Source organism: Bombus bifarius, unplaced genomic scaffold (genome assembly GCF_011952205.1).
Source record: "Bombus bifarius isolate JDL3187 unplaced genomic scaffold, Bbif_JDL3187 scf7180000007986, whole genome shotgun sequence".
Lineage (NCBI taxonomy): Eukaryota > Metazoa > Arthropoda > Insecta > Hymenoptera > Apidae > Bombus > Bombus bifarius.
In genome coordinates this window covers 584494-602355 of record NW_022884368.1, presented here as the reverse complement: position 1 = coordinate 602355, position 17862 = coordinate 584494, and the positions used below count along the sequence as shown (strand labels likewise).

The 17862-nt window shown below is 42.6% G+C and overlaps 1 protein-coding gene across 1 annotated transcript in view; it reads left to right on the top strand.

Moving 5' to 3' along the window:
- Nucleotides 1-17862, top strand: part of LOC117205042 (hemicentin-1-like) — a 99691-nt gene that overhangs the window by 77954 nt on the left and 3875 nt on the right. The window contains 3 exon segments of the mRNA XM_033443086.1: nucleotides 10547-10677; nucleotides 15925-16084; nucleotides 16428-16775. Coding sequence (XP_033298977.1) covers nucleotides 10547-10677; nucleotides 15925-16084; nucleotides 16428-16775 — 639 coding nt within the window.

Genomic DNA, 17862 nt, shown 5'->3' with positions numbered 1-17862 from the left:
CAACGATATAACGCGGTTATAAAATTGAACGAGTGATGTCTAAACGAGATGCTTAACGAGTGAATCGACAGACACGCGAAAAAGCAAATATCGAACGAGATAGAAAATTACTGCGATTCTGGTGTATTATGGTGTCGATCGGTGCCGCTATTCGATACTTTAATCCGAAATCTGCTGACTGCTGCGAGTGCTAAATATTATACATTACATTACTCGTTGATTTACGCGAAGAAACTGGCACGGCGATAATCATCGTGTGGATGTAAAAGAACGAAAGGGAATATAATCTTCGGTGTCTCTCATGATGCGGCAGTGTGTCGAATTCCACAGGTAATTTAAAGTATACCTGATAAATATTTAACTCGACGCGGCACACCGAGCCATTTCGTTTCAAGTACGATTATCGCTAACAACTCAAGCTAAAGTGTCTTTTAAAGGCGAGATTATGCGAGCGAGAACCATGCGTCTAGATTCTTCAGCTAAAACGTACAATTTCCCGTTTCCCTGAACAAAACCTGCCGCATTTGCGATTTTTCTGTCGTTTTATACATATATATAAAGCAAGCACATATACTACGAACGAGTCGTAGTATACTTTACCAAATTTTTTTAATTGAATCGCTGAAACTACAGATGCCAAGACCAAAGAAATCTTAACAAGTACGATACGAGTTACAATGCGAGTTCGCAGTATTACATATGGGATTCGCAAATTCAGAATTAACCAGCAAGGATAAATAGCGATGTAAGCTAAACGTTTGAAGCTAAAGGACTTGGGATTGCGAGGATAAAGATTCAACGATTCAAGCAGTTGAGGATAATGAATAACGCTATAAATAATCTTAAATAGGAACGGCAAATCCGCCACGATTTTCCTTGATTCTAGAGATCCGTAGTGGCAAGGACATAATCGGATGTAATCGTGGTCAGTAACAGGCATACTCAAACTCAACTCATAAGCCGCAGATCTAGTAAATCCATGCTGCACCCTCTCAACGAGCTGTTTATATTTTAACTGATTGGCGAGTGATTTCGTCGATTAAATATTCGAGTTACGTTGCTTTCGATCACGCAAGAACGGTGCATTCACCTTGGAGAGATATCTGCTAATCACGGAGTAATCTTGGAACCGTCTGTCGCGTGGATGTGCGGTCAATATGCGTTACTAAACGTCGGGAGGTAAACAACGCATGTTGCAGAGTGTACTCGAGCGCATCTCAGCATTTCCATACATATGCATGCGAATACGAGTATGCGCGCGTGTCCCTTGCATCGATGTACATACGCGGACGTCCACAGAGCAGGCAAGTAGCAGTGATGAATGAGGAAACGGAACTGCTAGTCGGAGGGAGCAGCCATGCCGCTGACTATAGAGGGTTTCCGAACTCGCAAGGAGCTTCAGGGTTATAGCTGACGCGCGTCTCTTGAAATATATTACGACAGCCAAGCTGGGCGGTGGTTGTCAGCCACGACAAATTCCTTCGACATTCCTTGCTCCTTCCATCGGTACTTACCCTCTTCTCGGGTAGCCGTTCTTTTCTAAGTACTCCCTCTTTCACCAGACTCTTTCCATTTTCTGTAAGGGATTAACCCAACGATCTGGACAGGAGTTATTGTGTTTCGGATCCAATGCCGACAACGAGCTGCTTCGTGCAGTTAAGATATACCTACTGTTATGTATCTCACTTAGAAAACTAAGATTTTCCTCCGGGAATTCCGGCGATTTCGTGCATAAAGTTCTTTACTTATCATCCTGTTTATTCTTCTAGAATCGAACGATGCGAACCCATTGTTTCTTGCTCTTCTTTCGACGCGTTAAATAGAATTAAACTTGAAGGTGTTCGGCGTATGTGTCATCTAGATATACGACAAATACGACGAACGGAGGAGAAAACTGTAGATTTGCAACAGCTCGTTCAATCGACGCGTCCCGACGAAGGATGGATCCATCGAAGAGATTTAAATGGATACAGAATAATTGTTTCAACCCGAGAAAATAGAATATTGCCCCCTGCTTCTCCATCCTATCTTGGAGTATCGGAAAAAAGAAGATCGATTCTGAAGCTGATTCCACTGATTTTGGAATTTTATTTTAAAACGCGTTAAACTGTCTATTGTATAACTCGTGCTTAGTACTATCCACGAATAAACAATCTCTGGCTCGAATAGCTGTGCAACAAACATAACGTGGCTGATACAGGTGCTGGTCTACGAAGGTGTACTTCCCCTTTGAGATACGAAATTGGAAGGGACAAGACATTCTAGTGATGACAACGCGTGGAAATACGGCTCGTTAAAAGCATTGTCAGCATAATTAATGTACAGCGCATGATTTGATGCGACTTGCGCACAGGAACGACGATTATTAGCGATCTAATGCGTAATATTCGATTGTCGTGACTACTACTAGAATGTAAATGTTTTAGTGTAGATGCTCGTTACGCGTAGTTCGTGCCCCCGTAAATCAATAGCCTCGATATCGTTAAAAGCGATGACGCGTGTACGAAGCGGCTACATTTTTAATTTGCGATAAAAAATGATAAACGAGATCAGCTCGCTTTAGGAAAAGATAAACGGTTACAGCAGAAAAACGTGCAAAAAGATCACACGCCAAATATATTGGCAAAAATATAGGATTATGAGCAACGACGATCCTCCTGTTGCTTGAAAAATATCGAAACTCTGAATAAAAATCGGAAGATACGGAAACTTTACGATATCTCTTGTATGTACTCGAAAGCGAAATCTCTAAGATCACGCAAAAATATAAAAAGGCGTTTCAAAAATTATTATACGTATATCTAAAATGCATGCAATTTCATCCTACAGACATTTATTTTCATTGCACATTTATTATCTGTATTTCCTTGTATTTTTGATAAAATTCGATTCTCAAAAGCTTGAAACGAATGCCCTGTGAAATCGCATTCATGCAATGGTATATACAATTTTCAAAAAATTTTGCAAAAATTGAGGAGCATATTAATAAGTGCGACACTGGAGACCGAAATGCTATATCCGTGTCTATATCTCACAGCTTCTCCGTGGCTTCTTTCTCAGCTCGCATGTTAATTGCCTTAATTACTTGAGGGAGACTGCATTCTCTCTCGAGAAACTATAACGAATTCCGGGAGAACTCTTATGAATATTTACGAATAGTTTATTTGTGGACTGAATTTCGATCTTCTGCTAACGCCCGAATCAACTACTCTCCGATTCTTCCTTTCTATTTCTGTCCCTCTTTCTCTGTCCCTTACGATATGTGTACCTCGAGCAAGATCTTTAAAGTTCTATTCGTTATTGGTCGTGTAGCCGATTTACATACTTGGAAATTCGTCGTTGAAAGTTTACGAGTGGATAACGATCTTATTCAACGGTTAGAAGTGAATGTATGGCAACTTCGGAGATCGTTTTCAGCGTGACGTTCTACACCGAAGTTGCGAGGATTGGTAATAAAAAAACATGGAGAGAATGAAACCTCGAAGAACTACCGGAAAGTCTGACAATTCCGACAGACGAAATCGGTCGATAAATTCGGTGAACGATGGATTATTCGATACAGTCAGTTCAACGAATATCCAGAGAGACAAAAGTCTATTTTACGATCGATGAAAAGTAAAGGAAACGCTACAAAAAATTACGATAGAGCTATTATGGAGATCGCATGTGACAAATTCAATCATCTTATACGTGGATGTGTCTCGTACGTTTGAACTGGTCTTTCGAAGTACAAATCCGAGAATTCGATTTACGATTTCATCGTAGCCCAATATTTTTCATAAATAAACAATAAAACGTCACTGTATGGAAGTTCCCTCTGACGATTTTTCATTGTCCTCCGATTCATTCGTCCTAATAAATCTTTCGATTGAGAATTGTAAAGCCACCAACGTACACCATGGTAAATATCCCGATACTCCGTCGATTACGACTACAATACAATGGAACGTTAGCTCTGAATATCCCTGCTACGAACTTGGCTTGGTGGTCTCTTGGTTTTGTTTATAGTTGTTGCACCATGACGCTATAACTGTACGCCACTTTTGTTCACACACAGTCAGCAAACGTCATTACGAATGCTTTTACGGAAATGCGTAAAATCGATCGATACGAGCTTCCCATATCCTCGGTCGTCCACCTCATCCCTTCTTTGTCTACACGCTTTATCACGTTCCACCATTCACCTCCATCATCGAATGACGATCCTGTTGCCAGCCGCAAAGCGAAACAACCGTCCCTGCTTTGACGTTGATCGAATTATTTACTCAACATGTTTTCAAGATACTCTTCACGCTGGTTTCTCCGCTCCATTCCGTTCACGGATTCTTTGCATCCAACGAAATGGGAAAAGACCGAAGGCATATGCGTAAAGCAACTTTCCCAACAATTGGGCGGTTTCCAGGAAAAGACGAAAGAACGGATGAAAACTCATCGAGAACAGTCGAGAGATCGAAATAACAACATGGAAATTTAACAAACTGCAAATGTCAGTGTATCTCGCGACAAGTAAAAAACACGCCTGTCTGGCCGCACTTGAATAGGAGAGAAATTTGACAGGTGCTACAGTACCGGAAGTTCTCTTGTCGGGAAGTAACTTTACGGGACTTTCACGAGGCATCCGATGTAGCGTTTTACAAGCAATAAGAACGACTAGGTAGCTTTTAGGCTTGATACTACGATCTCAAGATGACTTCTTGATGTCTCTGCTCGTATCGCTCGTAAGTACCGTCCAAAGTGGCAAGTTTATTTTAGCTGAAGAATCTCTGCTGTCTAGTAGTGAGAGCAAGAGTTAGAGGCTACCGCAAAACGTATGCTATAAAAACTACAAGTTTTCTACCTTCTTCATGCTCGTACAACTTTGGTAAATTCCCCGTTACCTGCTGACTAGATAATCGTTTCTAAAATCCGCTTTATTTAGCAACTGATTAAGAAGAAACGCGATAAATCGAGCGCGTAAGTTGTGCAGAAACATCGATAATGGTATAGACACAAATTAGAATTTAACGACAGCTACGTTGCCAGTAAGTTGTCCCAGGATCTTAGAAACACGTTTACGTCGGTACTGCTTTACCATCGTGATTAATTAATTAATTAATGCACAGTTCGTAAACGATATCTGTCGAATCGTTATCTGTACCAACGTGGCTCGCTGGAAATCTGCTACCTGGTTTGGCAATTTTGCGGTCCGAGCTTGCTCGTGCTTCGACTTCGTAGTATCGATATTGCGGTCGAGTGGCCAATTTACGAATACCTACGAATCTAGTGATTTACGACCGATAGTACCGAGGGCCAAAGCAGTAACCCAAACCAACGTAACTCGTCCAGATAATCCAACCTGCCGGACAAGAACTTACAGGGAGTGCTCAACTTTCGATGAACAAAAAGAAAACGGATTTAACAAGATCATTGCGATTCACCGGCTGGAATTTACTCTTATATCCAATCATAACGATCCGCCAAAGGCAAACAGGAAAATTAACTATATTCTCCCGGGTATTATGTGTATAATCCAAATCCAATACGTCTTCGGCCTTCGAAATATAACTTGGAAAAATATTACCTGATCGTCGTTCGTTAACGTATTTGCTTACACGATTTACCCGCTTCTTCATCTCTTGTTCGAAGGTTACCCGATCATTCGTTCCAGCTTGCTTCTATCGTAACTTGTTACTTCTATAACAGGGAACGTTAATTAGCTTCGTCGAGGAGCAAGCTTCGTTACAATCTGAACGAAACTATAAATACAATCTTCTCCTCAACATCTCCATACTTGAATCTTTGAAATTCAGAATTCTTGAATTTACAAGTTTCGAATTTTCGAACGTGTCAATTGCAAATTTAAAAAGTGTTGAATTCACGGTTGAAACGTAATCACTTCAGCCGGTAACTGTACCGTAAAAGAAGAAATGTTGAAACCCCACGTTGACGTCGTCGAGGACGAGAATGCCGACTAGGAACGATAAATCGTGGCATTGTCTCCGTACGTTGAAAAGCCATTATCGAATCCCATTATTCGCACAGCTAAATGGCTTCGTTTCGGATCGTCCCGCTATCTGACGATTCGATACCTGCAAAATACCGCCGAGGAAATTTCGCGTTCCCTGAATCGTTAAGCTTCGCCGTTCACCCCGATCGACCAAACTCTAAATTCCAACTCTGTCAATTTCACGATATCGGCGGACATTAACGGCCTGCGTTCCTAGTGCAACCGAGATTCGAAATTTAATTAAAATTCATAGTATCGTTGCCGAGAACAGCAATATTTTCATTTTACAATCTTCTCAAATGAAAGAGCGCGATTCACGCTGCTTTCATTTCTCCCAATGACTGTTCAAGGTGGAGACAATCTCTACGTCACCTGGGTACGTGTAGTCGAATCGAATTTCGTTAAAGAATTCCACTTAATTCGAGAATTCTAAAAACGTTACTAATTCGACAGGTGTCGCACGGTGCTTGCGTAACTAATAGACGTGCCTAGACTAATTCCGTACGTATTGCAAAGTTTCAAAAGTTTCGTAGGAGGTTCTGTGCGTGCCATGACCGATGAGATGACTGATGGCTCGGTCGTAACGAGCCACGAAACGTCAACAGAGAACCGGACATCATTTTAGATAGAAAAAGTAACGAGCGTAATGACCGATGCTTCGCATATACGCAACTTCATTTATAATCCAAAACTCCGCGTTAATACTTTGATGAAACAACATCTTTTTAAAATCGGTGCATAAACTATGGTGCAATTTTCCACGAGTCCAGAGTTAGAAATTTACTGCTGAGACGGTCAGGAGACGACCCAATTAACCAAGACAACTACATGGATTACGTTGGTTTTTATGTACCGTACCGTAATGACGCGTTCCAAAAGCACTGGAGCCGTTAAAGCACGGCTTTAAAACCCATGCTTATATTGCACACGAGTATCTTCTTTAACGCGTTGCATTTTCCTCGTGTACGTTACTCTCTATTCGCCGTTCCACCAGGTGGATTTTAATCGAATGTTGTTTAATTAATGCAGGAAGTCAAGTTGAACAGATGCGAACAAATACATATTTCAAGAAGATTCACCGGTGAAATCTTCTCGTTTGGCAACCCGATTCAACTTGATACTTTCTGCCGATGACCTGCGATCCCTCCACTCGTCGACACTCGGCCGACACGTAATCTTCCCCTGCGGGATAGAGTCTTAAGGAAAGACAGAATTCTTCTTTCTTTACGAATCGATTCGATCCGATTCGAACCATTGAAACATTTTCCGTTTTCTTAAGATCATTTCGACGCAAAGAAATTCAATACCGTGCCTCGTTCTAATCGATCCGTAACCATCTAGGCTTCGACGCGATATTACAATTTTTTTTTTTTTTTTTTCATCGAACGAAAACGAAAGAACCGTACCATACAAAATTACACTCGTCGTTATCGGTGGAATATCAGCAATTTCGTCGGCGGCTGGTTTCCACACGTTTCCCGAGGATCAGGAAAGGATCCGTTGGATCTGCAGGACACGTAGTCTCGGTCTAGCTTTCAGGGCCACGTATTCATTCTCGATCGGATAACGCGTGTTCCATCGAGCAGACTTTTCGAAAATTTCACAAAGCACACTAAGGCGCCAATATCAATCAGATTCATCGCGTGATGAGACAACCGAGCAACCAAGAGAATTCCGGTCGACGATATCAAGTCCATCCATCGGCGAACGCTGCAGAATTCATATCGCGAAGTGACCTCTCGTACAGGCCGATAGTTCGGGACCAATCCGTGCCTGTCTGCCTGCTTCCTATCTCGCATTTTTGTTTTCTTCTTTCATTCGAGCGGTTGCTTCTTCTCGTCACTCGTTTCGTTATAGGTAAGGCGAGTGTAACATGCGAAACGTTACTCACGACTCTCGACATTTAGCAAAGGAAATAGAGGAAATGTAAATGCGTATGTACGTATAATATTCGCAATCGCAACAATTACAATACCCACGAAACTTTACAGAATAACCCGTCGCATCAACTGTTGCTAAACTTCTCCCTCCGAGAATTCGTCCAGGACGCTTCTTCGAGTCTCTCTCGATGACATTCGGCCCGTTGTTTATTCGGGAGGCTAAAAGAGCAAAACTGTGTCAGCCACGAATACATGCATGTAACCACGGTATATATCATTGGCACGATCGAAACTTTGCATCAAACACACGCGGCGACCAGCAACTTTGTCTGTATTTCGTCCGATACATCGATTTGTCTACGATATGAGCGATCTATTTCACTTCTTTGAAACGCGTTTAATACTCTCCGCGTTTCTTATGTCCCTTCTTTGCTTCTTCGTCTTTATTTCTCTCGCTGCGAAACCCTATTTCCCTCCAGTTCCTCGCACATACTCTTTATCAGAACGTTTCGTCTGGCACCGGCTTTGATGAATCGAATCCGGCCAAGAGAAACCTTCGCAAACTCTGCAGGGTGTTAAGACGAATAATGACTACATTTCGAGTGCCAAGCTTGCCTCTGTGACAGCCGTTTGCAATAAACCATTGTCTTTACTTTCCCTCTCTCTCTCTCTCTCTTTCTCTCTCTCTCTCTTCTCTCTTCTCTCGTTCTCTCTGCCTCGCATCTTCAATATCTAGCCAATAAAAACGAGAGAAGCGTAAAACGTGGCAAACTCTTGGCGTCGAAACTACCGAAGATGTCGTTGGTGGACGCATCTAAAGCCGCGCATGCAGCAACTCGTACGTAAACCACATCTCTGTATTCTTTCGATTGCACGTTATAATCCCTTTACAATCGTAGCTTGGATTAAAATTAAACCTCCGAGAATAGATCGATCCTGTCATTACATAGAATCAAACAAATAAATACGAGTATTAATTTCGGAAAGAGAATGACAAGCGGGAATAACGGATTTCAATTTTACGCCGTCAGTTTTCATAGTCTGGCGACAAAAATATGACGAAATATTTTTATCCGCAAAAATACGCATAATCGCGGCTTATCGTGTCACTCGGAATAACCACGTTACATCTGTCTCGTATAAAATCAACGATATCGCAATAAAAATGTAACTTTCGCTATTTGATTCACTGTAAAATCCCAAGACTTCGTTATACTTGAGAATATACAGTCGCAACGACATCAGGTAATTTTTCGACAACGCTCGTTCTCTCCAAGCAAGTAATTGAGAAGGGAGATAACAATTTCGGATTCCCTTCGTTTGTTCTTTAATTGCGCGTGTCATCAAAGGACGGTCACTGTCGTAGAGTTGACTTTTTTGCGCTCGCGTAAACGAACCCTGCTCAATGAATTTCCATAAGATACGTGTGCTTAATGAAAATTAACCCGAGACTGACCTCGTAGTTCGTTTACGATAGAACCACGCGGCTTGAATTTGCGTAACAAGCAACGCGTTACGTACACCTGGCTGTGTTTTTTATGTTATCCAACTATACCTACGTATACGTACGTACGTTCGTAGCAGATAAAAAAATTGTACGCGATTATAAGAATAATTCGAACTATTAACTCTACCCCTGTGATCATTATGATTCGAGCTATAGTTGAGTGACAGCTCGTTCGGAGTAACCGCAGCCAAATAGGTGCATTTGTTTAATGGGTACACGACCGATTCTCTCCGGGACTGTAGAGACACGGAACAAGATTCGCGGAACCAAGATTAGCGTAAACTTTAAATGCGTGGTTGTGCACACGTCGTTCGTAGAGGATGTCAGAGTTATATGCATCTGCACGTATTCCGTGAATCTGAAATCGTGCTGCTGGAGCTGCGACACTGAAGTACACATTGTGTCTCGCCGCGTGTATGCGTAAGGTAAATGCATGCGAAACAGCTTCCTACAAGCGCGCCGATCTACGATTTATTACATGACCGAATTACCGATCACGTGAGAGATATAAGACGTTGTCGGTTCGTTACTTCTAGTCCCGTGGTTTCTTCCAATCGATATTAAACTTTCTCGTTGAACCGTTGGTATTCCTAAAGAAAGAATAAAATATTCACAAGATGCGCGTACATGAATTTTCGATAAATCATCGCCGAAGGAAGAAAATGAAAATGATCTTCTTTGATATTTGCTACGTTCGTTACTATCGTACCCTCGATATGCGCCCATCAACATGGTAGAACCGATTAAGCACAGTATCGATGCATACAGAGAATCGTGAGTCACGCAAAGTTCAATAACGGTTTTCATCGAGCTGGGAACTACGCGCGATAAAACGTTTCCCGTAATTCGAGTGTGACGTTATTAACTACGCGGTAGTTTCGAGTTTCGATTCCGCTGCGGCGCGACTCGATGTTCACTTGGACGTATTTCGCGTGAACGAAAATGCAAATTTCATTAAACAGTCCCGCTAATGCCCGAATATTATTGCACCGTGGCTTCGATGAACTCTTGATTCATAAATACCATGGCGACAGATGCGCGACAAACGTAGATTTTCAGTTACCATGGTTGCGGTTGCGATCAATCGCTCTCTTCTTTCTTTGCGATGATCTCGAAAAAAGATAACCGTTCCAATTTTCGTTCCACTCTAACGTTCACGTTCCTGTTTTTTAGTTGCCCCTGTCGTCGCTCTGAAGATGGGCTCCTCGTTGAATCCAAAGAACATCAAGGAAGGCGACGACGTTTACTTCGAGTGCAACGTTAGGGCGAATCCTAGAGCTTACAGATTGACATGGTTTCACGAGGTACGTCCAAACAATCGTTGTTTCTCGTTCTTGCGCTATTACATCCGCGATATTCTCCCGAGAGGAAACCGAAAAAGTTAAGAAACTCGTGAACTTGACGACGGTCCGCAAAGACTTTGGTTGTTCGCTCGAGAACGTACACTTCGGGCTGCGCTGCCGTGCCAAAAATAAAAACAAAGAGTTGAGAAATATTGTGAAAAAGCTATTCGATGAATCGACACGGAAGTGAAATTAAACCGATCGGCACAAACTGCTCTTCGCATTTGCTTTCTATGGCGTTGTCGTAAAAAGGCGATATGTATGCAAGAACGTAAAACAACGCAATAATTTTGTCGCGCAATAAAGTCCGTAAAATCGAGAGAATCGTGGTATAACGGAAGACGAAAGAATGACCCGACCTACAGTTCGAATAGACGCGTCGGATACGTTGTTGGTCCTAGTTTGCATACGGAGTGAAGCGTAAATTCGTAGCGACGCGACGCAATGTTACGTGTTAAAGCGTGTGTAAGTAACGCGTCGAGAGGAAACATGGCCGCAAGAAAGCGACGCGACGGCGCTTATGCGGCCTGGCCGTTCCTTTTCGTCTTGACTCGCGAAAAATATCCTGAAAAACTCGTGACTCGCACCTGGAAAGCTCGAGCGTTATCTCCGGTCACTCGAGGATCGTCGAGTTAAGCCTCTTAAGGGGGATTATGCTTTCCATCATTTTCTCTGCCGGGTCGGAGCTTTCCCAAGAGGTCGGCGAATCCTGGAAGCATCGTACTAAACCCCTCCCTTCCGACGACGGCATTTCGAGCTTGCGACGCCAGTTCCGGTGATCTCGCGCGAGCCTGTTTGCGTCGAACGTCGAGAACCACGCGGAATTAAACTAAATAGGAAAACTAACTGTGTCGGATCAACCAGTCACGCTAATCCTTGTCAAAGTCGGCTGCACGATATTCCTCGGATCGTTTTTTCTGCCGTTTCTCTGTTAAAGCAAAAGAAAGAGGAAAGAAACGAAAAGAAACTTTCTGACGCGTGCGATATCGCGATCCTGTTCCGCTCGTCTAAAGAACAATTTTTTATTTGAAGAAGTAAGTTAAAAGAATCCATGAGCAGCACGAAAACAGAAATTTCTTCAAAATATACCAAATATTCGTTTTACTCGCGTGTAATTTCGAAACATGACGATACTCGAGGTAATACCATTTCCTAATTTAACGTTACGCGTGCGATTCTCCCTTAATATTCTCGAGCACTAATAGCAAGAATTACGATCGAATGAACTCGGATAATCGAAAGTTCGTGAAGTCGGATAACAGAGGGAAAAAGTTTTAATAATAGGACGTCTTTCCAAGGAATATGATTCAATGCTGGGTCGAAGAAGAAAGTAAGAGAAAAATTCGGTGAATAAGTAACAGAGTTTAAAAGTCTCGGGAAAGAGTTTTCGTCGGAGAAGAATACTCGCGAATGGCAATGATAATTTCAAACGTCTCGAAGCGTTCGGGCTCCGTATGTGCATTCGTGTGCACTCTGTCGAAATTATTGTAAATTTACGAGCTGCCGTTGTCACTTCCCGTCCATTCGGTAACCCTCCACCCTCGCACAGTCCGAAAACCAAACCAATAAATTGCCCACGAATCACCGGGCAGAACCGGTTTACCAATCCGTAAAAATGTTCGCGTAAAAACGTCCGTGCGATGAAAATTTCCCATCGAATGAACGACACGTATCTAGCATTGCCGCAAGTGTTATCAAAATTTCAGACTTTTCATCAAAATATTCGATGGACGCGACAAAAGCTTTTATCTGACGTCGAAAATACAAGCACGGTTACAAGCCCTCGTTGGAATTAACGACGCCTCGAGTTTTCAACGTAAAGGTGTGAATCAGCCATCTACATAAATACACCACGCTTCTGCGAACAACGCTCGCGATCTGCAATCGATTTACGCTCATCTTTTCAAGAGGAAATTGAGAAAGAAGAGAGACGCGAAACCAGACTAGTTCGGATGTTGATCGGATGTGCGTGCTTCTCATTGTCAGTGATATGTTCAACGGCAGATCAGACCGAGCTGTGATGCGCGGCTGAAACTAAATCCGTCGGACGTGTTATACCAAGGCAAACCTTCCACCGATTTACCTATGCTACATTGCGGTGTGATGCTCGTATTATCGCAATGCTACGCGTTAAATGTCATTACGCGCACAATGTCACCGCGCGTTACCGTGCTTGTTCCGCGATGACTTTTCATCGGTCGGTCGCAGTACCATCGCGTCGTGAAGCGAACGATAGCGACGTTTCTAGACTTTCCTAAAGCCACATTTTGAAAATAACGTTAACCATGCTTTTTTATTTACTACATTCACGGTATACGCGAGTTTCACAGGTATCAAACTCGACAACATTTGGTCGTGTTTCACGTATATATGCATGCGTGTATGTATGTGTACAAATATGTAACTTTATAAAGTCGATCGGTATACCGCGTATCCTCGCTGCATCTAAATAACAAGGGCGCGATATACGAGATTTTTTAAAATCATTTCCATGTTTCTTAAACTCGAATTCTCTTGAATGGATTTGAAAAATTCCCATAGCATCGAAATCGATCGCGAACCCTTCATCGCGATATACGTAAATGCGCATCAAACGAGATGCTGTAAAATCCGATTACTGTTTTAAATATTAGTACGTCGCAATTATTCTACCTTGATTAGATCTGGATCGACGGATTGTCGTTGTAACGTGTTCCGTTTCCGAAGAAACATTCAGTGCATCTGTATGCATACGTCGCAAAATTCTTTAAGATTAGTAAAGGTATCACCGAGAAAGGAATCAAAGGATGAAGAAAGCTTGCTTATGCTTTATGCATAATCTGACAGATAAGAATACGGTAGGTAAGTTGGCCGGAAGACGCACGTGCCGAGATATTCCACGAGAATAGGAGTTATCGCTCTTGTCTACCGCTTTTCTGGCATCCGTTTGTAATGCAAGGAAGCAAATGTATTCCTTGCTTGCCACGAATACGTATTATTGTTCTGACATGAATGCGAATATTTAACATCTAATGCAGTCACGTTACGTTATATGAAAATACAGGAATTCGAGGTAAAATGAAGGCATACCGTGAAGAAAGGAATTGTTTCGAATATGTACCTCGCAAACCAGCACGATACTTCTTTGCTCGTAAAGCAGCTTTACTATATTGTTTTTACGATGTTTCGACAAGGGATAAAAGGGAAACGTTACAAATATTGAACGTACATAAAGCGCGAGATAGCATAAAACGTTGTGCGTTCGACGGTGCATACTCCGTTTCGATGCACAAACGCTTGTGATAACTGTTACGTGGAAAGGCATATTGCTTTCCAATTCAAGATAGTTTCGAGTTGTTCTTCCGCAAGTTCTTGCGTTGAAGGCGAGGCGTACAATTGGCACGTGCAAGTTTCCGCATATTCCTACGAAACCGAATGAAACGGGTACGTCGCTCGTCATATTACGTTTCTGACAACGTCACACCGTCTTGGTCTTCTATCTCTGCCAACATCGTCTCGCGTCTTTATTTATTCTTCCAATCAAATCTTGAAAGTATGCTAATACGAAGATAAAGTTACCCCATTTCTACGCGAATACGTTTCCACGCTGTTTGAACACATCCAAAGTTGTCGATCTAGTTACCTTTTTATTCGCGTGAACTAAACACGATTAATGACGAGTTGCAATTCGGAACTTACAATTAGTTAAAACCGATAACAGGAACAAGCGTACACGCCGAATTAGTTTCGACGCTACTCGGATAGAGTATGTATTAATTCCAAGGTGATTTGCATGGAAACCTGTCAAATTTACAACCAGAGTTTACTACGTTTCGTCTCTCTCTCTCTCTCTCTCCCTTCTCCCTTCCTCTGCTGGAATGCCTTTGCTGGAATTTAGCAATGGGTAACAACGAGAAATACGATTTATCGAATACAGGAATTCAGAAAGTTTTTTCGTTAGGAACGGGAAAAATCAATCGAGTCGAACGAGTTATGGTTTTAACGATGCTTCGTCGAAATATTCAAATAGTCTAGTTGCCATGAGACATCCGTGGGTATATACAACGTATACATATAAAGTTCCCGAGGCAACAGGAATAATCGAGTTTCCGAAATTTCCACCCATCTACGGCCTCCATTTTGCGTGACACGCCTTGGGCCGCAATCTGTGTGCAAAGCCTTTGCCAGAAAGTTAAGGGGAAATTATAATATCGCGCGTGGCCATGTGCATATATGTGTGCATGTGTACGTGTGTGTACAAGTACGTTTGCATAAACGGAGATTCGAAGAAGAGTGCAGGACGAAGAGGTGCGAAAATCTGCCCGCTAGTGGGTGTATACAAGTGCGTATAATTCGTAGACGCGTGGTGGAGTGTATTCGTAAACCAGTGGCCAGAGATGAGTGTAACGACAAGAGGTTAGACAGAGGCGCGCGCGCGCGCCTGTTTGAACATACGTAAAATAACGAGCAGGTACGAAAGGAGAATGAAGACGGAGAATTGTACCCGAGTAGTATAAATCGTAAATTCCCTTTGACCAAGTCCACGAAACGAGCGACAATTTGCAAACGGAACTACGTTGTCTCGTTAGCAACGTTTTCTTCGTTCGCGGCGAAGAAATTCAAAACGGGCAAGAACAAAGTTCAGCGTGTTAAACTTTCTCTGTTACTTTGATCCTTGTGAACCTTCATCATTCGTACGCAATCTGTAAACAGAGCGAGAAGAAATTGCTCGACTGCGGTGGGAAAGTACACGCGGAGCGGAGATTTAGCCAGCGTACGTATCGTATAGAATTTCGTTCGTATTTGAAAAACTCGCACATTCGCCAGAGATTTGGTAAGCAAAGTTCGAGCGAGTTTCGAGTGTGTTTTTGCTACGAGGTAAATTTTGAATCTTTCGCGCGTATGACAGGCTTTATGGTTGGATAGGAACCGGAGAATGTACCAAACACTGTACTAACTTTTCGAAGCTCCACCGACCACGTCGCTAACTTTTCCCGGTAACCGTGGCTGAGAAGACTTAACTATGTATGACATACGCAACAAACCGTGAACCGTCTATTCGTCGACTATCTGCTCTTCCTATCCTTTCTCGTCATTTCAATCTCTCTGCAACATTTTTGAAAAATCTCGTCGTTAAAGACGAAAGTAACGGTTGCCGATTAAATCGAACGAAATCTCAAGCGACGTAGCGATTCTTTGACGCAGGATATTCTCCCTTTGTTTATTCAGGAAGAAGAGCTCCATTACAACGTTACCGCCGGCATAGTACTCTCGGACCACTCTCTGGTACTTCAAAGTATAACTCGAGAATCCGCTGGAAGGTACACCTGCATGGCCGTCAATGTCGAGGGTCGTGCTAGTTCTAACGTAGTGAACCTCGAGGTTATGTGTAAGTATATTTTGCCGCTGTTACATTGCCCAATCATGAGCCAGAAAAAGATATTTTATCTGGCGAGAGTTTGGCGATAAAACTCGGCTGGTATACACATTTCTTTGCTAGTTGCCCGGATAAGTCAGCTTTTATTTTCCTTTATGATAGTGCACGCACTCTATTCCCTCCGAGATAAACGCAGCGCGAAATAAATATTTTACGCCAGTCTCGCAGTGATCCTTCGTTTTTATTAACGGGCAATGTATCGCCGCAAGTGTAAGTGAACGGTGTAAAACGTGAACGGTGTAAAATATCTAAGATACATCGAGCATATTATTCATAGTTGTTGTTTTTATTACAGTCGCTCCTGTGTGCAAACACGTTTTAAACTCGGCTGGTTGGAGGTATCAGAACGCAACGCCACCACCTCTCAACGTTCCCGAAGAGGTTCACGGTGCCTTAAAGCACGAAACCATCAGCTTAGTTTGCGAGGTTGACGCAAGCCCAACCTCCGTCTCCTTCCACTGGACGTTTAACAGCAGCGGTGATCTCAGCGACATTCCGTCCACAAAGTATTCTAACGAAGGCACCTTGAGTAGACTCAATTACACCCCATCATCCGATATGGATTACGGAACATTGGGTTGTTGGGCTAGCAACATCGTGGGTCCCTCGAAACAACCATGCATCTACCAAGTGATCGCTGCAGGTTCGTCAGAACTCGTTTACCATTTGTCACATCGCGTTCACGCGTATACGCCGATCCTGTCGTAGAGAGCGTTTTGCTGGAAATTTTATACGCAGTCTCCGCTAGAATATACTCGTTTACGGTGAGTGCGCAATGCACTGACATTCGAATTACAGTCGATGAAAAACATACTGATCGAAAACCGATCGGAACGATGGAAAAGCAGGTAAAATTACTGCCGAACTTAGCCGAGTTCGCGAAATTAATTTAGTCCGTATCGCACCTGTAGAAAGATCGATAGAGAGGTGTGCTAAACTCGGTCAATAGTTCTCCGGCGATTCAATTTTAACTCAACTTTAACGTGCACTGCTTGCGATAATTGGACACATAATTTATTTTCGGTGGAGGAGCAACGTATTTCTTACGTTAGTAATTATCGGGTAATCTTTTATCATACGGCGACCAGTATACGCCCCGTGTGAAACAGCACGGCTCGCTGGGTCCACCTCGCCGGCCGAGAGTAATTAAATCGTTAATTGTAACGATAATGCAAGGCGGTAAGTGGAAACGCCAGCCTAGTCGCGTTCGAGCGTCGAGCATTTTCTTCCCCTGACTAAGTTGTTACGTTTGTCGAGAAACGGAAGCAAACGGCGACAATTAAGATTCTGATACGAGTACGCGTAAACGTACAATACATTGTACGTACATTATGTATATTAGATACATATAATATAACGTTATACGAAAGATAACGATTTTCGAGGTAAATCATCGAAACAATTTGCGAATGCTCGCTCTCGACCAAACAAAGCATAACGCGCGTTAGAAATATGCTCTTAAATAATTTACAAGGTGCGTACAAAGCTAGAAAATGAAAATGAAAACGCGTAGAAATAAAAGTACGGTCGGAAAAGGTAAGGGTTTCAAAAACGCAGCAAATCTGTTTTATCGTGGCTCCACTAATTTACGCTGCTGCAAAGGATTATTTTCGTTGCGCGTTATACGGAGAAATAAAAAATGAACTACAACGACCGAACTGTCCGACGCCTGCGCAAGCTTTTTCAAACTCCTATTTGCATACAAGTGATCTCGTTAATGCAACACCATC